This window comes from Stegodyphus dumicola, chromosome 4 (genome assembly GCF_044657685.1).
Source record: "Stegodyphus dumicola isolate Sdum_Otavi_A_Nest chromosome 4, ASM4465768v1".
Classification (NCBI taxonomy): Eukaryota; Metazoa; Arthropoda; class Arachnida; order Araneae; family Eresidae; genus Stegodyphus; species Stegodyphus dumicola.
This window is the reverse complement of record NC_140771.1, coordinates 3349703-3374848: the sequence shown is the minus strand read 5'-3', so window position 1 is coordinate 3374848 and position 25146 is coordinate 3349703. Positions and strand designations below refer to the sequence as shown.

General features: G+C 32.1%; 1 protein-coding gene across 6 annotated transcripts in view; it reads right to left on the bottom strand.

Annotated features, from left to right (window-relative positions):
* Cog7 (conserved oligomeric Golgi complex subunit 7) overlaps positions 1-25146 on the bottom strand; it is an 82270-nt gene extending 57124 nt beyond the window's left edge. Inside the window, exons 1-5 of one of the 6 annotated variants that reach the window (XR_015040570.1) lie at positions 24891-25146; positions 20937-21026; positions 20700-20744; positions 20394-20449; positions 11434-11518 (exon numbers count right to left, since the gene is read on the bottom strand). Coding sequence is in view for 5 of the 6 variants with exons in the window: in XM_035355376.2 (XP_035211267.2) it covers positions 11434-11518; positions 20394-20449; positions 20700-20744; positions 20937-21026; positions 24891-24893 (279 nt within the window). In the remaining variant the exon portion in view is untranslated. Of the gene's footprint in view, positions 1-11433; positions 11519-20393; positions 20456-20699; positions 20745-20839; positions 21027-24890 lie in introns of those variants that run through there. The other 5 variants (XM_035355376.2, XM_035355378.2, XM_085814478.1 and 2 more) reach the window with 5 other exon arrangements.

The window sequence follows — 25146 nt, the reverse complement described above, 5'->3', positions numbered from 1 at the left end:
GTTATGAAGCACACAATCAAATCAGGTAATATTTGACGTATGTCTTGTTTTGAATTTTTTGTTCTTTTAAGGACTCTGAGAGTTATAGGCAGTAGTACATGTAAAACAGTGGTTTTCTACATATAATTTTCATAGGACTGTTTGTAGGTAATAACGATAATTTAAATATTCTTTCAACAATGGATTCCATTGATCCTGCTATTCAGTTCACTTGTAACGTTGCGCGCCTCCAACTTGCACGCAACCAAGAGGTGACTGTGAAAACTGGATAAAATACAGAGTCTTGTGAAGGGTTTAAGTCCCTTTTTATTCAACGTAAAAATTACAATTGCGTGCTCTTCACGCTCACAGACTGCGCCAACTCGGCGGTCAAATAAAAATAATAACCTGAAAAGAAACTAAAGACAAGACTCTAACTACGAGGCTCTCTAAAATAACTAACTCACCGCGTTTTACAATACCGCTGCTAATTCAGCAGACTTGAAGCTCACTTTAACGATTAACACTACTTCCCGCCAAGCACATAGGCCGAAACGCGGGGTTCTTCAATTTCTCGCTAACTACCTCCGCGCTCGTGAAGTAAGAATATCACACACCGAACTCGTTTCCTTCCTATTTAAATCATAATACTTCCGCTGATAATTTGAATCCTTGCGCGTTCTACTAAAATTTACATATTCTGGCATTGGCAGTTCCAGGGGAAAGTAAGGCTTGACAGGAAAGATAGTTTAAACTTAAAATAAATGTTAGTTAAAATAAATATAAACCCTACATTTGCCGCTGCCAGAATTTGGAAAACTTGGAAGCAGGTCCTACAAACGACCTGTTGTAAGTTTCTCTAATTCTGAACTAACTGGCGAGAACCTCGTTTACACAAAAAAAATCTTATGTAACAAATTGTATACTAAAATTCTGTTGATCGTTATAAAGCTCTCTTCTTACAGCAACTTTTCCTGGACTTCATCAATCAATCTTGGTCTTTCCTTCCAGCATCTCAAAGGAATAAGTATCAGTATCTTTCTAAATACATTATAATTTACACTTTCTTGACACAATAAATTTTTGTTTTTAAACGATTCGTTTTTCTTAGTTATTGCTTACTTCACATTCATTCAATTTTTCAAGCATTAATTTAACTTTACCCTGGCTCTCCACCGTGTGTGGTGTCAAACGGGAATATTCGTGTTTTAGTCTTACAACATTTCCCCTAACCACCATGATTTGTTAGAATTCAACGACCAAATAGACACACCTTACTCGACATTCTACAACTCAATCAGCTACAATATTCTTAAAAATTCAAATGTAGGTGGAGAACCCTACAAAACACATTCATTCTAACTTCCCCCTCATTCATCTTTAAACATGCAGGCTTTCGCTCTAAAGCATGACTTAAATTGACAGTTTAATACTTAAATTTTGACTTCATTGCTTTTAAGCATTCACTTTTAGCATCTACAATTTTATGCTTCTAGACTAAATTCTACTTTTACATAACATTCAAGTATTTACGTACATTTACAAAATGTTAATACATATGATTTTTACAATTTACCATAAAATGAATAAGAGAAAATAAATTTTTACTTTACTCATTCTTCGCCAAGCTGGCGGCACTGAAACTAAAATTCTTATTAATACAAGAATACGAAGTTATTTTTATCTTTAGCCAAATTTTGGCTTTAACATAACAGAATTAGTCTTTCGACCAACAGAAAATGCTTGTTTTTAGCTTTTACACTTAAAGAAAATGATACTTTTGCCTTAGCTAAATAAAGTAAAACAAAACTAAGTCTCAACCGAGACATGTTGACTTTCGTCAAAACATAGAACTTCGTACTTATGCATAACATTTCGGAACAAAAGAGAAAAAAAAAAATTATAGAAGGTTTTAACTTATCTTTGAGTTTTCGATGCTTGAAACTCCGTCATTCGTTTTTGGCAATATTGTTCCCAAGTTAGAGGTTTCATGGATGTCAATCTTCTCCTTATTGATCTCCGAGTGTCGTCCACATTACTTTTTCTTTTGCGTCCTCTACATGCTGGCCTCTTGGCGGAGTAATCGTCTGGTTGTTGGCATTTCCGTTTTTCCCTGGGATGGCTGGTCTTGACATCCTCCGGTCTGGAGTCCTTCTTGAATTTCTTCTGTTCCTCGTATTTTTGTGCCTCCTGTTGCCGTTTCAGTTTCCGGAACGGCGGCCTTGCTGGCACCTGACTCTGTGGCCGTGTGCGCGTTCTCCTTGATGTATAATTTTTCCTGCAATCCTTTGTAGGTGGTGTTTTTCTCTTTACCACGGTTTCTTTACCCGGTGCATCTGTATTTTTGTTTTTCTTAAATGCTGGAGTCTGAAAATTATTTTTTCTTTTTGATACCGACGTCCGGGTTGTAGAAGTGCTAGGTCTCTCTTCAGTTCTCTGTTTCTTGGGTGGTGGAATATTTGTTGTTATCTCTGGACCTTCTATTTCGTTTAGACTGCAAGAAACTTTTAAGGATTTCAAAATCATTTGGATTATAGTATTTTTTCACCTGGTCGGGACTTGCTTTACAGATTTCTCCTTTCTCGTTCTTAAGATATAATACTACTCCTTTGATTTCCTGAATTACATAGGGGCCTTCAAACTTTGGAGCTAGCTTTGCCGTAAAATTGTCTGGGGCACTTGATAAAGAAAATTTCCGCTTCAATACTTTATCCCCAACTTTAAAATCTGCAAGAAACTTTTAAGGATTTCAAAATCATTTGGATTATAGTATTTTTTCACCTGGTCGGGACTTGCTTTACAGGTTTCTCCTTTCTCGTTCTTAAGATATAATACTACTCCTTTGATTTCCTGAATTACATAGGGGCCTTCAAACTTTGGAGCTAGCTTTGCCGTAAAATTGTCTGGGGCACTTGATAAAGAAAATTTCCGCTTCAATACTTTATCCCCAACTTTAAAATTTGCTTCACGGCATTTTCTGTCATAATATATTTTCTGCCTATTTCTTGCCGTATCCGAGGTTTTAAGCACCTGATCAATCAGCTTTTGCACATCTTTTTGTTTAAACTCCTGCTCTCTTTGTTGCACAAAGAATAATTTATCTAAAGGCGTAATTAACTTTCTGCCTAAAAATAATTCTGCTGGAGTTTTTCCTGTAGAATCATGATTTGCCGTTCTTAAAGCATAAGCTAATTCATTTATGTAGCCATCCCAGCGCTTGTGATGTGTGCTCACGTAACTGCGAATTATTTTTACTATATTTTTATCAACTCTTTCTGCTATGTTAGCTTGTGGTCTATACGGAACCATTTTGATATGGCGTATGCCAAGTCCATTGCATATGTTTTCAAATATTTGACTAATGAATTGTTTTCCGTTATCGCTAATGACTTTTATCGGTGCACCATATTTTAAAATGTATCTGTGTAAGAATGCATCTGCGACTGTTTGGCTGACGCGCGTTTAAGTGGAACAATTTCTGTCCATTTTGAAAAATGATCTACTATTACTAAAAGAAAACGATTTTTATTTAACTCGCTCTGGGGGAAGGGACCAAGAAGATCTATGCCTAAAATTTCATTCGGAAATGTAGCGCGAATGCTATTTAAGTACCCAGCCGGGCTGTAATTAATATCATTTATTAACTGACATTGATTGCAGGACCTGACATACGCCGTTACTATTTTGTATAATTGCGGGAAATATACCGCCTCGCGTACCCTTTTTAAAGTCTTTCTGACCCCTAAATGGCCCGCTGTTTTTGCTTCGTGTAATTCCTTCAAAATGCTTAAACGAAGCGAGGCTGGGATGACTGGTTTATACTCAAGATTTTCGTTTGTTGTTTTCGTATAGAATAATAAATTATCTATTATTTCATAGTTCTTTGCTCTATTTCTTATCGCATCGATATCTGTGTGCTCGAAGCTTTCGGGGTCTTTCAAATAAGCATAGATATTTCCAAATTCAGGATCAGCTTTCAGTTCAGTAATAACCGTATCTCTAGAATCTAAAATTTTTGAAGTCAACACAGCGCATTTAAGTTCATTTCCTTCATCGTCCAGTTTTATACGAGAAAGTGCGTCAGCTACACTGTTTTCCTTACCCGGTTTATATTTTATTGTGATATTATATTCTTGGAGTTTTAAAGCCCATCTTATTAACCTGGGCGTTAGGTTTTTCCCCGAGTAAAGTCTACCAACAGCCGCATGATCTGAAAAGACTGTTACTGGCGATTTGCCGAAATAAACTCGAAATTTGTGTACAGCCATTAATACGGCTAATGTTTCTCTTTCTGTAGCTGTATAATTCCTTTGTGTCTGATTCAATGTTTTACTAAAAAATGCCAGAGGATGGTTATTTTGCATAAGAACCGCACCCACCGCATAGTCTGACGCATCTGCTGCAATTTCCAGGTTTTCGTCCCCCTCCGGGAATTTTAAAACAGGGGCATTAATAAGCGCTTCTTTTAATCTTTCAAAAGCTGTGTTAGCTTCCGCTGTCCACGTAAATTTACCCCTTTTTCTTTTGATTACTAAGAGTGGTTCAACAATATTAGCGAAATCTTTTATGAAAGATCGATAGTAAGAACATAACCCAAGGAAGGAAGAAAGTTTCTTGGCGGTGTTGGGCGGTGGGAAATTCTTAATAGCTTTTATTTTTGAATCTTGCGTTTCTATACCCTTTTGCGAAATTTTATAACCGAGATATTTAAGTTCTTTAGTTGCAAACTTGCATTTTGAGGCGTTAATTGTAAGACCGGCCTCTTTTAATAATTTAAAAACTTGTTCTAGATCATTAATGTGTTGTTCCAACGTACTACTCGTTATAATTATATCATCTAGATAAATTAAAGTTGATTTTCCTACGACAGGCTTTAGAACAATGTCCATAGCCCTCTGGAATGTTGATGGGGCCCCACACAACCCAAAAGGCATGCGTAAAAATGCATAAGTGCCCGATTTTGTTATAAACGCGGTTTTATGTATATCTTCGGGTCTCATAGCTATTTGATAGTAGCCAGACGTTAAGTCCAAAGTAGACATACATCTTGTCGATTTGATCTGTCTAATGATCTCGTCTATAACCGGCAAAGGGTAAACTGGAAATTTGGTAATACTATTTAGTTTTCTGTAATCAATAGCAAACCTCCAAGCCCTTTTATCCGAAGGAGGAAATTCGTGCTTTTTCCTACATAGTACGACTGGACTCACGTACTCACTATTTATGGGCGTTATTATTTTATTCTTTAACATCTCCTGAATATGTTCTTCGATGATTACGTCTTTTTGTTTGTCATACCGATAAGGTTTAGTCCTACAAGGTTTTTCGGCATTTAATTGAATCTTGTGCGTAACTATTTGGCAGTTTCCTGGTTTTTCTGAAAACAAATGAGAAAAATTACTCACCACTTGCTGTATTGCTTTCCTTTCATGGTCATTCAGATGGCTAAGGTCCACTTGAGGTGTCTCCACAGGTTCCACCACCCTCTGGTCCATCTCCAACACCACGGAACTATCTTGAAAATTTAATTTGGCCCTCGCGGCCCTTAAAAACTCCATACCTAAAATAAGAGAGTTTTGCAGATCTTTCACCACAAAAATTAATACTTTGAGACTTTCCTCTTTTACCTGTAAGTTTAATGATAATTTCCCGATGCAGTGACATGTTTTTCCTTGCGCCGCTATAATTTCCGTATTTTTGGTTTTAAATAATCGTACCCTATAAAAATTCTTTTTGAAGAAATTTTCACTCATAAAATTTCCTTCTGCTCCTGTATCAATGAGGGCTTCTACTGGTACATCGCCAATCAGGACTTGTATAATTGGTAGCTGTGAGTTTTTTATGATGACCGTATTTAAATGTCTATTTGAGGTTTTTTTTAAAACTTCCGGGGTCTGGACCCTCCCTTTCACAGGCCCCTCTAGTCGTTTAAAGCTTTCCTTTCAATCTGTGCCTTCTGGGTACGTGGATGTTTATTTTCAAATTTTCTTTTTGGGCCTTGACCTTCGAGTTTCGATGCGTTAGCTTGATAGTTCTTTCCCCCATAAGAGCGATTTCCATTTCTGGTTTCCTCATTTGAAGATTTCCTTCGGGTACTTTGAGAATATGTTTCCCCTCTCGCTTTTTCCGCTATTCTGCGATTTTGAAACTTCACCGCCAATTCGAAGAGTTCCTGCAATGTGCTTGGGTTTCTAATTTCAAAGTAGTCTTGAACAGCGGGTAACAATCTTGGTAATATTATTTCAATAATCTCCGCATCGGGTTTCTTCCCATACAGCATATCCGTTAGCTTAATTTTTCGTAGAATAAAGTCCGTCAGTTCTGCTATATCCCGTTGATAGAAACTATATAGCTCGGCTTCCAGTCGTGCGCGATCTTTCACTATGGGGAAGGCCTTTACAAACGATTTTTTGAAATTTTCAAATGTATATGCCTGGCTTCCAAATTCCCCTAATAAAAATTTGCCTATATTTTTCCACCATAGCACGGCCTGTCCTCTTAGTGCTGATGTGGCGATGGCAACTTTTTGTCTTTCAGGAACAGGGTAGAGCTGAAAGTGGTTTTCTAGACCTTCTAGAAATACCGCCACCGAATTTTTTCCGTCGAAATGGATGTTTGGCTTGATTGACGCTCTCAAAGTCTGGACCAGGTATCCAAATCCTTCCAACTGAGTTGTCATTTCTTGGTGTTGTCCAGCGGCTTCCATCCAATTTTCGGCCATTTCAGTTCGATAAGTGTTCGGGCGCCAATGTAACGTTGCGCGCCTCCAACTTGCACGCAACCAAGAGGTGACTGTGAAAACTGGATAAAATACAGAGTCTTAAATAATAACCTGAAAAGAAACTAAAGACAAGACTCTAACTACGAGGCTCTCTAAAATAACTAACTCACCGCGTTTTACAATACCGCTGCTAATTCAGCAGACTTGAAGCTCACTTTAACGATTAACACTACTTCCCGCCAAGCACATAGGCCAAAACGCGGGGTTCTTCAATTTCTCGCTAACTACCTCCGCGCTCGTGAAGTAAGAATATCACACACCGAACTCGTTTCCTTCCTATTTAAATCATAATACTTCCGCTGATAATTTGAATCCTTGCGCGTTCTACTAAAATTTACATATTCTGGCATTGGCAGTTCCAGGGGAAAGTAAGGCTTGACAGGAAAGATAGTTTAAACTTAAAATAAATGTTAGTTAAAATAAATATAAACCCTACACACTTTTGAGCTTGAGACTTGCAATTCTCTTCAGTTACTCGATATTCTGGTCACATTTCCAACTACTTGTAAATTGAGTACTACGGTTTACCGTAAAACTTCATCGTTTTGCCTTCCACCACACTTCAAATCATGTCATCCGACTAAACAAAAGTTAGCTTCATTTTATTCCTATGTTTTCCATGCTCTTTAAGTCTGCTCCTCCAAACTATATTTTGATGAAGAACTAAATTATTTAAAAGCAGTAGATATTGCAGGGGGTTTTCACCCAACATTATTAATCAAGCAGTTAAAAAGTTCTCATCTCAACACACCAAAAGGCAGATTCTTGTTTTAGGAGATTATAAAAATTCTGTTGTCACTCCCTTCTTTCCATCAATTAGCTATAAGGCTGTACGTATTTTACAGAAATTTAACTTTTGGGTCATATATTTTCCCATCAATAAAATTCCGAGTTCCATACTCAAAGACCCCATTCTGGATATGAATTCCTGGGTTATTTACAGGATTCCTTGCCAGTGTGGTCACAGAAGTCTTCTGTTGCCCAGCATTGTTGGTCCGAAAATCACACTTTCAATTTTTCTGCTGCCAAAATTATATAAAAAACATCTTCCATTGGTGAATTGGATTTTCTAGAGGCATTTCACATTCAAAAAAATCTTTATGTTCTAGTTAACGACCCTAATTCCAATCCACCTTTGCCGTCAGCCTTTAAAGAAATTATGTTTTAGCTCTGGTTTCATCTTCCCCAGAAACGGGAACGCACACAGTCGTCACCACACACTTTTTCTTTCTCCGTTGGGAGGATTCTACTGCTTGAATTATATAGTTCACCTTTTCTGCTCAGCGCAACCACAAAATGGAGGAATGCAAATTTTCCAACTGTATTGATTGATGCAGATATAATGAAAAGTTAAAGATGTGTGAAAACTCCTTTTTTTTGTATTTCAATAAATACTTTTTATTACAAATCAAAATAAATTTTCCTTATTACTTGGGAAATTTCATTTGAAGTTAGAATTTATATCTTTTCCCAAATAGAATTTTGTTGAAATTTTAAATAAGAGATTGTAAAAAAATTAATGCACAATAGCAAACACAAAATACACATTAATTGGCTGCATTTCTTTCCTATAGATATCCTGGCATGTGGGTTAGTAATTTTGAACCCTCTGAGCGGCGTAAGATTTTAGGTCCGTCAGGAAGACCCGTATTTAAACACCATTTATTAATTGAGTTTGTATAATTACTTATTTTAGTCTATATCTTCATAAACTTACATTCATTAAGATGATATTTGCATTATTAAAAAAAGCAAGAAAGCAAAATATCTTAAATTATAAGCTAATGTATGCCAAGTATCAAAACTTCTGATGACTGGATAAAGCCGGTCATAATGCTCAGAGGGTTAAACTGATAATGAGAAAAGTAAAGAAAATTTGTTTCTACATATTATGGCATATAGGTTGGTAACATTATCTCGTTTGATACAATATTATTTTCCCTGGGGCAGTTTTTTAATGTATAAAAACAATAAAAACCTGCTTTAAGATGTTAATAAACAAACATTTCACTGTCACTTTTAAATCAAAACTAGATATATACAAAATGCTTTCTTTGTATTACCTAACATTATACTATGACATGACTTAATTCATAAGACAGACAATGTACAAACACCTACAATAAATAACACCTGATCTAGATTTGAAGAAATGCAAAATGAGACTAAAATTTCCTTCCTCTGTAAATTTAATTACATTATCAATGCATATTTATTACAATACACTAAATGATGTTGCAGTAATTTTAAATAAGGATTTATTTGAAGCTGTGCACAATATTCAGAGCAAAGACTAATTCTCATATCATTAAGAATAAGTTCAAACATGAGATAAAGTATGAACTTATATAACTATACATAACAGTTTGTAAGTGTGCAATTTAAACATTACTATGTACTTACAAATATATCAAATTTAATTACCTTTATAAAAATAAATAAATATTTTTTACGATTTTTCAAAAATCAAATAAATAAGAAGTTTAAAATAAGATCTTTACTTTGTTCTTCAGTTATTTACCCCCTCTCAGCGTTATGCATGGAGGTAGGAAAGGGAGGAGGGGCCATTCCGCGCTAGAAGTGAAGCACTGCTTTGAAGCTTGGGTCACCAGACGGGGTGTTTTTTGTTTACATTCAGAAGCTCGCTTGACAAAATTCTGATAGTATTTCGACACACGACAGTTCCATAGAAATCGAAAAAGGGACACTTTCGCATGAAAGAAACATTCATAGTGGGATGGATAATAGCAATTTGTATAGTTTACTGACATTTACGCAAAAATCACATCTTGGTTATTTTTCGATAACTAACAACAGCGATTTTGATTATGAATTTGTTTTATAAAATTCTAAGCTGTTGCGCTACAAAAATATAGATTTTAAGAAAATTGCTAAAAGAGATCTGCCAAAATTTATTTTCTAGAAGATTTGAAAAGTTTGAAACTTGATGGCTAAATGTAAATATAAAATTATGTATGTTAAAATATTTGTAATTAGGGACATAGGTCAGATTAAGTTTTTAAATAGAGTAACGCATGCAAGGGCTATCTGCCTAAAGAGAGAGATGCCATCGTGGGGGAATTTTGAAGAAAAACTGACCTTTGAGTGGGTATTAAAAATAATACTTATAATTTTCATTCAAATTATATTCATATATATTTTTTATGTAAAAATTTCGGGTGTATGCTAAATTAGTGTAAATTACTTTACACGAAAAATATAGTGAATGCACAGAAATTAAAGATTTGCACATGCCGGAAATGATAAATAGGAAATATGTATGGGTATTTATGCATGTGCTTGCAAAAAGCATGTATCTGCCTTTGACAAAATACTTAAATATTCATTAAATTATTTATAAATGTATTTGAAATGAAGAATTTATTCACTTATAAACAACTGTGATAGTACTGTGAAGAAATCTAATGATTAAATGTACCTAATTTATAATGATTATAAATGTTATCTAAATATATAATAACCTTAATATTGAATTGTAAACATAAATTGAAATCCTGTTGACAAATAAGTTATAAAACTATTTAAGCAAGAATTGTTCGTATTGGAAAGCAATCTGTTAAAAGGTATTGTAAAGCAAATGCTATGAGATGCGCACTTAAGAACGTAATAAAGAGTTTTGGAATATGTATTGTTGAAATGAAGGGTAAAAAGAAAAAAATCTGATAAGTATAATTAAAAGAATTATTCCCTTTACATTTTATAATAACTCAGTTACAAGTTTTAAATAATACTTAAAAAAAAAAAAAAAAAAACTTATTTTATTCCCTTTCAGAAATGTTCAGAGAAAGTCAAATACTATTTTCCTAATAATTCTCTAATTTAAAATGAACCGAATAGAGCATCAATTATAAATTGACTTACATTTTTCGATTTAAAAGAAGCCAAAAAATCATGTCATATTTAAGAAAGTATTTTAGGAAGAAGCTCTATAAATAGAAAAGAAATAATGCATAATTTTAATATTAATAATACAATAAACTTTGATCTTAATTTTTGCACCTTAACCGAATAAAATCGAACTACCTTAATTTTTTTTTTCTAATGTAATTAACGAAAACTTGTGAAAATATTTCATTCAAATTAAACCATTCTGAGAAAAGTATAGCATTTAATTCCGTTCAGAATGAAATGTTGTTTAAAAATATGTTGTTTTCACATACTTAGGACTCTGAAGTGTTGTAGAAAAAGAAAATATATACATTTATATGTATATTTGCGACGTAATTACAAAATATTTACACCCGAACGCGTCAAATCCCATAGAACTCAATGGTAAATGACCCAATGTTTTGGTCACCACGTAGGGATCGCCGGTGCTTCAGAGCAGGGTACGGAGAAACTTGTTTAGGGCAACTCCTTCTTACTTCCTACCTCCATGGCATTATGGGCAGAAAATTCTGTATCAAAAGGAGGCTTTCATACTCTTTACACATAAAAATTTCTGCCAGGTATTAATGCATCTGCTTTTGGGTTGGATGTATATTGAAAGGAAAGGAATCAAGGTATAAAGTGAGAAGAGCCGTTTTTTAATTATAATCAAGAAAATACTCATAACATTTTGAGGAAACCTGAAAATTCCGGATTAAACCTGTAATGCTCGGAAGGTTAAAAATCTTATTATATAAATTACAGAGTAAATAATTAATACATACTTTCATGACATCTCCCTTTACACTATTCATCTGATGTTGCAGCAATTTTGCTTCATTCTGCATAACTTCAATTTCTCTCGCTATTCTAGAAAAATTTTAATAGATTTTTTACAGATTAAAACAATTGAGATAAAATAACATGCCGAACAAGTATTAATTTAACAACAAAACAACAAAATCAGTATCATATTTGAAAATTTTCACAGGACTCTTTTCAATGGTTTTACCAAACCATGATCCTCAGCTGCCAAAGCGCAAATGAACGAAATAAGCTATAGTGATTAGATAAGATAAGGCAAGAAATGGTTGGACAGGAGTTAAGCTATTGGCATCATCTATTGATGAAACAAGAACTAAAACATAATTTCCTTATAAGGTATTTCTCCCGCCTTCCTAGCGTGCCTTCGTGGTGTTGCGGTTCTGCACGCTAGGCCAGTATTCCAGAGGTCCATGGTTCGATTCCCGGCGAAGGAGATTGCTTACTTTTCATTTCACCTACTTCCAGGAAAAACCTAATGTCTCTACATCCTTAAAGGCTGAAGGCAAAGATAGATTGAAATTAGGGTCGTTAACTAGAATAGAAAGAAATAACTTATTTAAAAGCAGTAGCTACTGACAGAGGTTTTTCACCCTACATTATTAATCAAGCAGTTAAAAAATTCTCATCTAACACACCAATAGGCACACTCTTGTTTTGGGAGATTATAAAAATTCTGTTGTCTTTCTGTTATTTCCATCAATTAGCTCTAAAATTGCACATACTTTACAGTTTTACTTTTGGGTCGTTTATTCTCCTATCAATCAAATTCCGAGTTCCATACTCAAGTACCCCATTCTGGATATGAATTCCTGGGGTATTTACAGGATTCCTTGCCAGTGTGGTTTTAATTTACATTGGTCAAACTAAGAGAGCCTTAAAATTTCGCGTTAAGGAACATGAGGCATATGTTAGAAAAAAGGAAACACAGAAGTCTTCTGTTGCCCAGCATTGTTGGTTCAAAAATTACACTTTTAATTTTTTTGCAGCCAAAATTATTCAAAAAACACCTTCCATTGGTGAATTAGATTTTATAGAGGCGTTTCACATTTAAAAAATCTTTCTGTTCTAGTTAATGACCCTTATTCCAATCCATTTTTTCCTTTAGCCTAAGGTAATTATGCTTTAGTTCTTGTTTCATCAATAGATGGCACCAGTAGCTTAACTCATGTCAAGCAATTCTTATCTTATCTAATCATTACATTTTATGTCGTTCATTTGCACTTTGGTGGATGAAGATGATGGTTTAGTAAAACCATTGAAACTAGTCTGCAAATATAACACTGATTTTTGTTGTTTGACTTAGATTAATAGATTAAAACAAGTTTACAAAAAATTAGATTTAAAATTTTTAAATAAAAACTATAAAAGTATGTTTTAAAATTTGTTGAAAGAATAAAATTAGTTGAATTTAACTGATTTTATTTATAAGGACATTTGTACCAAATTTAAGTTAAAAATCCAGATTTCCCCTGAATTAAGAAATAACTTTACTAAAATATACATATGTAGATATGACTATGAATAACCTTTCCTTCTACCTAATTTCTGTATACGATAAATGTTGGATTTTCCTGCAAAGATATATCTGGAACAGAGTCGTAGCTAGGGTTTTCAGCACCCAGGGACAACCTATTGCTTGCCAAGGATGGAAAACATTTAATTTTAAAATGTCATAACATCAGTTTGGCGCCCCTTGGATTCTGTGCCCGGGGACAGATTGCCCCCCCCTCTAGCTGCAGCGCTGATCTGGAACATGTAGTGACAATATTTATTGCTAATTTTAATCCTATTTAATGAATTCCACTTTTAATATTGTAATATCTCACATGATCACAGATTCCCTTCCTTTTATATCCTAAACAGTGAAAATCAAATTAAAAGATATTTAAAAAAGAGGAGATTTACTTTAAGTTTACTCTTTATTTCTACACTGATTTAATAATCTACTTCCAGAAACTAGACAATACAGAAAAGCAAATAAGATAATTTAGTGAGAAAATGAAAATAAACGCATAAAACAACTAACGTAAATTTATTTAAATCAATAAATTTTGGCCTTCTGAATAGCATGACAAATTATGGTTAACTACTACTATATCATTGGGCTGAAGTTTATATACCAGATAAAACATAAATGTTTATGACCATACAATATCTTTGTGAGGATACTTAAACTCAATCGATGTGAAAGTCCTCTATGCGAGTTGCTGATAGTATAGAACAGTGATCTCAACTGGTGATCCAAGGGGGCTGCAAGTGGCCCTTGAAGGAATTTTATACAGTCTGCGAATGCATTTCTCATAAATTAATTAGGATTATTATAACACTGGTTATCATGACAAAAATTTGAAGAAAATGTGAGATTAAGGAAAATATAATGGATGAAATGAATAAGATGAATGATTTTAATGATTTGAAGTCCAATTTTACATTATTTTCTTTATCAAAAACGAATATGACTAACACCCAGAAACGATAAATAGACCTAATTAATTTACTCTGTAATATAAACTTTATTCAAAGATCTGAAGATACATATTGATTAACTTTTACTCATACTTATCAAAGTATAAATACCCTCAGTTATGAATTTTTGTAGTAAGAATAATCTCTTTCTTTGGGAATGCATTTATAAGTGAATAGCTTTTCTTTCACAATGGAAAATTAACATTTCTAAGAATAGAACCAGATTGAATAATGAGCACCTGATATTTGTGAAGAAGGTAACTTTTTCCCAAGGTTACAAACTTTATTGAAATTGAAAGGCCATAAGCTGATGTAGCTGAAAGCTGTAATAAGAAGTTTCTAATAATTTACATGTGAATACACCAGAAGAAAATTTAGTCAATAAAGGAAAGAGAATAAATTGTCATTACTTATTTTCAAGTTTTGTTCCAGTTGGGAGGTTTTCATAATTTGTATAAGTAAATTATTCAGTGAATAATTCAATATATTAGAATTATTTGAAATAAATGTCAGTCTGAAAATCTAAAATTTGAATTACAAAGTGCAGATATTAACATTTAGAATTCAGATAGAAAACAATTTTTTTTGCGTCATTCGTATTATTGTTTGTACATATTTTGATAAATATTTAGCAAATAAAATTTTAATTTTAATTAAAAAAATTTATTTCGCAAAATAAAAATTCCAGCTTTCAGATCATACAATGCCTATGTGTAATTTGAATTTGAAACTGCCCATGAAGAGATTTATCACAATTCCATCCCAAGAGATTCGCAATCATGAATTATTTATATAAAAATAAGTTAGACAGTGCGCATAACCAATGCAAGTAGTCCTCCACTTATGATGACTTGCTTTTACGACAGCCAAAATAACCAATGCAGGTAGTCCTCAACTTATGATGACTTGCTTTTATGATAGCCAAAAAATAGGATAAACATTCTCTAAGCTTACCACCAGCATACTCGCAATGCAACACAATCATTGAAACATTGCGTTGCCACAAAAATGCACTACACTACCTTTGCTAAATAACAGATGTATGGCTATATGCGAATATTTTGTGTTCAGAATGCTCTACTAATTACCACAACAAGCAAATAATGAAAAATAAACAATACTGGCCAAGGCCGCATAATGAATAAGCAAATCCCATAATTTGCTGCTAAGACCCACCCACTTATAATGTTTTTCAATCTATCACATGTTAGTATTTTTCTGGCAACAGAAAAGTATGCACAACTTGCTGCCATTCTTATACCTCATCTTAATAGTTAGTATGCAAAGTAATACTGATAAAAATTCCACCACAGTCAAAAAGATCAGGAAGACTTTAAATTTAGATTTTAAAATATAGATTATCAAGACATATGAATGGGAGAATAGTCAGGGAAATAGCTTGCAAAGAAAAATAGTCACATTCAACATTTCGATGATGGTAAAAAATAAAACCAGAATAAATAAGGCATTTAAAAATGCAAAATTTTGACCTCCCCTGGAAAAAAAAAGTTCCATCCACGAAACGGAAAACTAGTTAATTATATGTATAAATCCCCACATTAACATAACTATTTGTCTGAGTTTACTAGTCATATAAATGAAAGCATGCAACTTATATGTTAACTAAAACATACGTCAGGATAATAAATATAAGGGAAAACATTTATTGCTGTAGTCTGCTTCTTTATAATAGGCATTTCAAGGCCATTGCTACCCCCCTCATTTGCGATAATGTATGTTGTCATTGCCACACAGCACTTATTTTCTCCACCTCATTTGAAATGGTAACAAAACCAGCCTTCATGCGCTTTTCATGAAGCAAAATACACTAAACAGAAATGGAGAGAGGGAGAATTAGATGGCTCAAACCATCTGCCACAATTACTGTTTTCATGGTTATTAGGCAAATCAGGTCATGGAAAATCATCTTATTTTAAAGTATCAGACTATAGTAAAGGTTGGTTTTGTCTGTTTAAAAGTTGATGTAATTTACAAAATTTACATATAACAGGAAAAGCTGTTGAAAATTTTAAGAAAAATCTAAAAGGATAAAGGTTGTAGATTATTTGCAAGAATATATATTTTACAGAGATAAAACTACATTACTCTAACTATAATGTCAGACGGAATTACATCCATGAAGTTCCTCGGGCACCTGATTTTTAACCATTTAAAGATAAGATTATATTTCTTCTTCAGAGAAACTATGATCATTATAAAATAAGTTTTAGAGTTTAAAACATTCACAAGAGTAAACTGCAGACTTACTGTGTGAGTAATCCCAAGATTTGGGCGGCAGTCGTTTTATTCAAAAACTGATTCTTAATTGTTTAATTTCAGATATAGGTGCCTACCACTTTGGGGAAGAAAAAAAATTGCTTTCAAAATTTTTTAATTTCTGTTTAATCTTCTAAGACAGTGGTTCCGAAATGCTTCAGTTCATAGAGTCCTCCTTAGAATTAATTTCTATAGTGGAGCCTCCTATTTAGGCCTATTCTATGTCTTGCAAATTAATAGCGTTTAGAAGCAATGTAAACGGAAGAGAGGATAGATGGAAAGAAACATAAAGAAAAAAGATATTTATAAAACTATACAATATGTATGCCCTAAAATTATTCAAAAACTTCGGAAATTTACCATAATATTTCTATTTATTCTCAACTACCATCATTATCCATAGTATTGTCTAAACTTCACCATGCAAAAAAGTTACTTTCAAAATACCATAAATCAAACCATTTGTATTAAAACAAATTATTGCAGACAGCAACAATAAAATAGATCTATATAATAAACAGAGCTCCTTTAATTTAGTCATTATATTGAATTCAGTCAAAATACATATTCTTTATTATTTGATTTTCAGAATTTTATTAGGTTTTACAGAAAATAATTTCAATTTAATTTTACTGCACCATAGTGCAACAGTAGTCCTAAATTAAGACATAACATAAAATACCATAAACTGTTTAGTATGACTGCATTCTTATTTTAGGTTTTAAAGCTAACTGCAGGTGAACATCTAATTCTATATTTTGTTTTGGTACTTGTATAGGCAAAAAATCCAGCCACAAATATATGCAGTTGAGAAAAGCAACAATACTAAGTTTGATTTTCCAGAGAAGATTTTGAATTTATCTTCTAAATGCAGCAAAATTTCTAAAGACTTTAATTATGAAACATGTATTTTAGTTCACTATGAGATATCAAGTCTGTAAGGACATAAGGACCTCATATTCTACTCGGTTTAAGATGGGTTAAATGCACATTCATTACATTTGTATTAAAACTGCAACATTTTTAAGTTGGTACACTTGAAAAGCAACTGAGAATGCATGATATGTATGTCTGATAAATGACTTACATTATCAGCCATATGGGCTGATTTGTCAAACAATTGTATTATTTGATAAAAATGGACACTGTGAGTGGAATATGGCACAAAGTACGTAATCATATTATAAGTATTTTCAGTGAAATTATAGAGGTGCTGATTTTGTGACTGCTAGATATTAAAATTGTGTATATTTTAAAGATCAAATCAACATCTTCCTTTCGGATGAAGAGAACACAGGTCTTGCCATGTTTTGGTCATTTGAATTGCCAAAACAGTGCCTTGGTCTGACTATGATCAATCCAGAATTTTTTTAAATAGTTTTTCAATGTCCTTTTCCCCCCTTTTCTTTCTTACTACTTGTTCTTCTTTCTTTTCTTTTTCTTTTTTTTTTTAGTCCAAAGGTGTAATTTGCCCTGAAGGACTATTAATTTCGCTTTGACACTTTGCGTCGAAACTTTAAAAGCCTGTATTACTTTGCAAATCATTGCAACCATATATTTTCACCCTGTTTTATATTTAAAGAAATTAAATAATGAAGAATCTACATAAATGTATGTTAGTTTCTCGCACTGTGATAAAACAACGGTACCTAGAGCCATCAAATTGAATAACGTAATCTTCTTCAAATTGAATAATATACGATTATGGGCATATGGAAGCCCTAATTTGGATTTGAAATTTGTTTTATTATTGACTTCAGATTTTGTAACACTTCAACCAATTTTTGATTAAAAAAACTAAATGATTTCAAAGCAAGCAATGGCAACACACAAAAAAAAATTATCTCCAGCGCGCATGATTCTGTATCAAAAATTCTAAAGATACGCTCATTTTAAAATTAATTTGATAGATATTGAACTGAATTTTACAGTTTGAGTACATAAGAACATGACATTAAATTAAGAACATGATATTTAATAAAGAAAGGTAACAGAAAACATTAAAAAAAGGCCCCATTGGACGTAATTTAAAATCTGAAACCTTTCATATATTTTTTGTTTTTTTTTATTGTTGTTTTGCTCAACTTATTTATCATCTCCTTGAACTTGTTAATCTTTAATTGGAAATTGTTGGTAAAGCCTTATTAACCATTCACCAAAATTTATCCATCTGAGTAATACCGATATTCTAAACAGCAAGCTTTCAATCTTTATTTCTCTGTTTATGAATCTATCAAAAGAAACTCTTTCATTTTCCCACTGCAAATACTGTTTAGCTAATAGATAACGTATCAGTTATAGAATTAGATACCTTATCATTAATGATGAAACATATTAGATTATGTTTGACCGAAACTGTAATGTAGTTTAAAACACTATTTGTTACATAGCTATTTAATTTATCTACTCTTTTTTTATCCTTCTATAGAAATTTTTGAAAAAATTATAAAGGCAAAGAAGATATATGTAAATTATCTTGGAAAAGTGATTCAAAATAATACAAATCTTCCTTGATGTGATAGGAAAGAAAATTTTAGAGTCTGTTATTCACTGGAAAATATTTTCTTATAATTATTAGCTATAAGCCTGAATTGCACAGAATAAAAAAGCACAGTGTTTAATTTTGTAGATGTTAGTAAGATTACAGTTCATATAAAAGAAATATTGATAAAAGTATATTTTAGGGTACCCCTTGGTGAAACTTGGCGGTACATGAATACCAAATTTGTGCAAGTCTTTGACTCATTATTTTTGCATCAAAAATCGCCACTACATAAAAGTCAAAATAACAAGATAAAGAATTGCACAAACTCGGTATCCAAGTACACATTGACCTATTTTTCACTTACAAAACATCCCAGAATTGCACAAAAATGGCATTGCACACTCCCTTGACTTCTTTATCTATGTACACATCGACCTATTTTCACTTCAAAAAACATCAGAGAATTTCACAAACTAGGCTTTGCATATTCCCTTGAGTTTGTCCAAATACAAATTGATACATTTTCACTTAGAAAGTCAAAGGAGCTCCCGATTCTACAGCAGATGCAAACAAAAAATACATAATCTCAATAAACTACATTTTAAAGCAAACAATAAAATAACATATAAAAGGATTATGCCTTAACATTACGCATTTAAGCATTACACAAAGCAAGTATCCACATACCTCTGTGGCACACAAAATTCCTTAATAGCACCCAAAAACTTCCTAAAATTATCTGAACTAGAATCCGTATATTGGTGTTGCCACATAAATTCACAAAAATAAGAGTAAAAAATATCCTACGTATTCCGGACTGTGCCGAAAATGGCTACTAAGTAAACCTTCATTTACACCAGTCAATTAATGCACTTTCCCCCTTTCATTCCAAATCATACAGAAACTTCAAATTAATCTTACTACATTCAGCCATTTTACCATCTCAATGAAACAAGTAACACTCTAAAATCCCTTACAAAACATCCCATGATTCAAAATTTCCCGGAATAATGAAAACAATTACGTCATAGTAGGGTTTCAACTACTCAGGTTACCATAAACGAATCAACAACTTGGCAATAAACGGAACAGCAACTTGGCGATAAATGAAACAACAACTTCACGATAATACAAGGGGTACCCTAAAGTCAAGTCTAACCGAAATATATTTTGGAACTAACAGAAATATACTGAAAATAATACTGAGTAATATTTATCAAATGACCAAGTCTATAAAATTTAAATAACCAATAGATAAATGTTGGTGTGAAATCTAACTAGATAGCAGCATTCCTAAGAATACACACAGCTTCATGAAAAACAAACTAACTTGTGATAAGCAATGTAATTCATATAATACAAAATGCTCACAATGTTAAAACTTTGCATAATGCTGAACTTAAGTGCAATGAAACATTTATATAATTCTCTGACGTTTTTAAAGTAAAAACAGATCAATGTGTACATGGGAAGATCTGCTGTTTACAAAATTTCACAAATCTGGCATTGCAAAAATTAAACACTATACAGTTATTCATGGTATAATATAAACAAGTCGCTTATGTGCATATTTGATGACAGTTGGCCCAGTTAACAGAAGAGTGCTTTTAAATTATACGGTATATATCTGTAAGCCATCCAACAGTAACAGCAAAACATAGCATTGGTTAAAAAGATTGAAAATTTTATTACCTTGGTATGTTTTGGTTGACTTGTTCAGCAGTCTTCTCTAATGATATATTAACCTCCTGTATAAAAACTCCATTCTCAGAATACATATTAAATAGCACATGACATATGAATAAAAACTTATTACAATGGATAAAAGTGAATGAAATATATTAAACATGTTATTTAAATTGAAAACAAGTATACATATAAATAAAAGAAAAACTATAAGCAGATGAATTTGTTTAAATTTTTATAACAAAAATTAACCTGAATTTTCATAGTTAAAAGATTATCAGATATTACTCTGTTTTTAAAAATCAAACATACCTGAATGAATGACTGGAGTTTTGCTACTATCGTAGTAGCAAATTCCTATAATAACAAAAAAACAGAACATTACATTATGAGGCGAGTTTGAATTAATGTAAAATTCACTAGATGTCAACTTTAATAAGCAAATGACTAACTTCTTTTATTGTATTCATTTATTAATGCATTATTTTATTCTTATTATTTTTGTTCCAGCCTTTATTATATTAATAATTAATCAAAAAAATTTTGTACTTCTTTGTTCTCCCGAGCTTCGGAGCATTGAAATGTTTTATTAATCCACTCTTTAGGATCAAAATCATCGTTGGAAAATGCTGCGAGATCCTGCACAGTACAAATACAAATATTTTAACATTCTATTAGAAAATAATGCTATGCTATACAAACATAAAATCTAGTTATTAGGGGTAAACTGCATTAATCAACACTAAAACAATTTTGCTTTCAACAAATATACATAACAGTTAAATAAAAAAATATTTAACACAAGATAAGTATAAAAAATATTACAGTACAAAGTTCGTAATCCGGACTTGGGCGATTCCGGATTATAGATCATCAATTTAAATCTGGTAAGATGGCATGCAAAAATTATACAATTAAAAATATGAAATCTGAATGTAAACAATTTATTAGCAATAGAAATAAAAATACGTACTGAATTTGTATTAGACTGTTGCCTATAAGATGCATACAGTATAATCACATTTTAACTATGCAATATTGTAATTATAGTACACATTAATGCATACAAATGTCCCCATGTTTTCCTGTTCTATTCAACAATTTGCCATGGTATTCTAATTTTGTAAATTTTTGGTCTTTCACTTCAAAACACTACTTCTTGGAATCTGTATAACGAATTTGATCACTTATTTTATTTTTTGTATGGACAATCAAATATACCTCATTCATCTTTTCTGCAAGAAAGCAGTTGAAATAATATAGATTAGTCAGGTAGAAGTCTAGGTGCTATTGATTACCACATATATATTCTTCGCTTACTAACTGTTAGAAAGTTTTCCTAAAGGCTTATACTAGTTCCATACTGTAAGTCAGCTAGTAAGCTAAGCTGTACCACAAATATTTTCTTCAGTTACTAACTGTTAGAAAGTTTTCCTAAAGGCTTATAAGTTCCATACTGTGAGTCAGCTAGTAAGCTAAGCTGAAAGTCTCATACTCTATTGTAAGCTAAACTTTCAGTTCATTCTAGATAGAATTTCTCTTTACATCCAGGCTTACAAGCATTGTGTTGTATTATCTGTATAACAGAAAATCCTAAGGATGGAAAAAAATATCATGCTAAAGAAAAAGAAACTGGATGCCTTAACCCTCTAAGCGGCAAGGCCGTATATATACGGCCTATATGGAATATTTATTGTGATACCTGTAAGAACGTATATATACGTGCATATTAAAATATGTCAACGAAATTAAGGCAATATATCAAAAGAAAACAAATCCAGGTATGAAATACCAGTACAGTTTTCACATTAAAAACAAAAAATAATTTGTTCTCATAGTAGTTTTGGGAAATTTGTGCTTTCTTAGCGAAAACCCTGGCCGCCCAGAGGGTTAAGAGTCTAGACAAAGAGGAAAGTACTAATAAAATTGCCATGAATACATGGTATTGGAATGAGATATTATGAGTTGTGAATAACCAATCTCTTCTTCTGTAAAACTTGATATTTTTGGTCTTGCCCCTCTCATTTCCTATTAGGTTGAGTTTGAACGACTCTACTGTACTTCAGAAATAAATGAACAGTTTCTGCCCTAAACTGCTAACGTGAACTTCACTTTCACAAATACTAATCTGTGCTTTAGATCTGTCTGCTTGGACTTTTTAATGCATTTCAAAAACTGTCTTTATTACAAACAATGTAATATTTTTTTCACATTCTGTACAATATTTCTTAGTGTAAACATCATTATTTTCATATTACAGTCAAAAGTCGTTAATTCGGACACCCATAATCCGGTATGATCTATAATCCGTACCTCAAAGCTACAAACTTTCTGCGCATGCGTCGCGTTGACGCATGCGCGTAAGACCTTTACGGCTGCGAATTTGCGTGTGGGCGTGCGCAAAATACGTTTACGAATGCGCGTTTAATGTGTAACGGACGGGATAAGCTAAGCTAAAATTATCTGATTATCTATTTCAGTTAATGTTGCAGATTGTGTTGTTCCTTAATCTTCAAATTGGATCCGGCTTATTATTTTTTGCAGACTGTTAGAGCAATTTTATAAAAGTAAGCTTGAATTTTCGATTATTTCAAATAGAATTTCCGATATATATTTACTAATATGTAAAGGATATACAAAGCGAAAGTATCTTTCGAAGTCCATTAAACAAAAAGTGGAATTGCTGCAAAAAATAAATAAAGGCATATCCTTTGTTTATCTAAACTTTAACGTTTGTTTATCTAACCATTGTTTATCTTTAAGCGTGCAATGAATTGGAAGTTGATCTGTCAGCACTATCCTTATCTTAAGGGCAGATGTTTTTATTTTATTTGACTTATAATTGCTTACTCAATGTAGTATTTCATCTCGATGTACTCCGTCTATTTAAATCAAATGCCTCGTCATTATAATTCGCTTCCGATAGCGAAGAAAGTAACAGAGGTTATTGAAAACGAAAAAATTTCGATTGACAAATTAGTCGGTATTCTCGGCACAGCAATTATAGGACTTGAACAGCGGAACTTTGTAACTGAACACGAAATTATGTCTGTTTATAGAATTAAAGAGAATGTATTATCACATAAAAAACGAAGCAACTTAAACAACTTACATTGAAAGAAATGTTTAATAAAATAAACAAATAAATATTAAGCTTTTTTTTGTAAATTTTGATACCCTTTAGATCATAATTGTTCTTTATTTCGTAAATTACGGTTTCATATTTTTAATTTTATAATTTCTGCATGCCATTTTACCAGATTTAAACTGATGATCTATAATCCGGAAAAATCGATAATCTGGAATCGCCGAAGTCCCGACGAGTCCGGATTAACGACTTTTGACTGTATCTTGTTATTTCCTGAACAACAGAACAAACTTAAGTACTGCCTAAATACCCACATCTCAGGTTTCAACATTTGGTAAAAGTGCAAAATTCTTGGGATGTTTTCATGTATACATGTGTCAGTAACCAAGTTCAGCATGCAAATATTACACATATCAGAGTATACATACATGGATGTGCATACTTTATAATGGTATTAATGTTTATTTATAATTTTATTGCTTTATAATTAACTGTTATTTTGCTGAACAGTATTTATGTACTATGAAAATATAAATATCAGCCTTACAGATTTTTTTTCATGTTTTATTTCTCATAAATATGCTTTTTTTATTATGCCCATGAATAGAACAGCATCTGTAAGCTGTAAAGATATCCTGGCCTTAAAAAATAGATGGATAAAGTTTTTTTCTGTTTCACAATGTCATGAATGAATTGATGATGTTTTATGAGGTGTGAATTTAAAAAAAAATATATCCCAGGTACTTTATTTTACTTACAATTGCTGTTGGCATACATCCCTTTATGAACAAAGAAATATATTTCTGTTACTTCCTCTTAAAGAGATCAATGCACTTAGTCGCCAAAATTGGATTCTAAAGCAATCAATCTGTAAAATGTAAACCTTAAATATAGTCAAATGTCTATGCGGTGATCACTTTAAGAAAGTTGTACCTGTTTACCCTTTTGCTTTCTCACATATTTATTTCCAAAAATATTCTTAATGAAACTATTTTAGACAAATTCCAGTGAATTTTATTTGCGCCTTTAAGGCTATTTTAGAAACTATAATGCATTACTTTCTCTCCCCATGTAAGTTATCCATAGAGGGCAGCTCACTTTAGACCAAATACAAGTTACCAAAAAATTTTAAGCAATTTAATGATAACTTTAAGCTTATAAGAAAGGTTAAAACAATTTTGAGACATAGAATAAGTCTCTCAATTCTGTATCGAACAGAATGAAAAAATATTAAATATTTATTGTATATTAAAATATTAAATATTTATTGTATAATAGTAATAAATATTTAATAAAATATTAAATATTTACTGTATAATAGTCATATAATTTTGAGACAAGCTGTAAAAATATAACTTTTAGAATTTACACAAATAGATATAAATTATAACTATTAAAAAGATAAACTTTTTTACCATAATAATAACTCCGTAAAGACGCTTTATGTTTCTAAGGGTAAGATTTGGAATGTGCAATTGAATAAAAATTACGTTTTATTACAAAATATAAACCACTGAACTAGAACAAAGATCTACAACGTAAAAACACTCCTAATATATACAATAGTAAGTTATTTACTTCTTGGGGAAAAAAAAAAAAAAAAATGACACGTCTTATTTGAAAGAAATTAAAGATTTGTTTACAAACATCGTCAGCGGTAACTACTCAAAG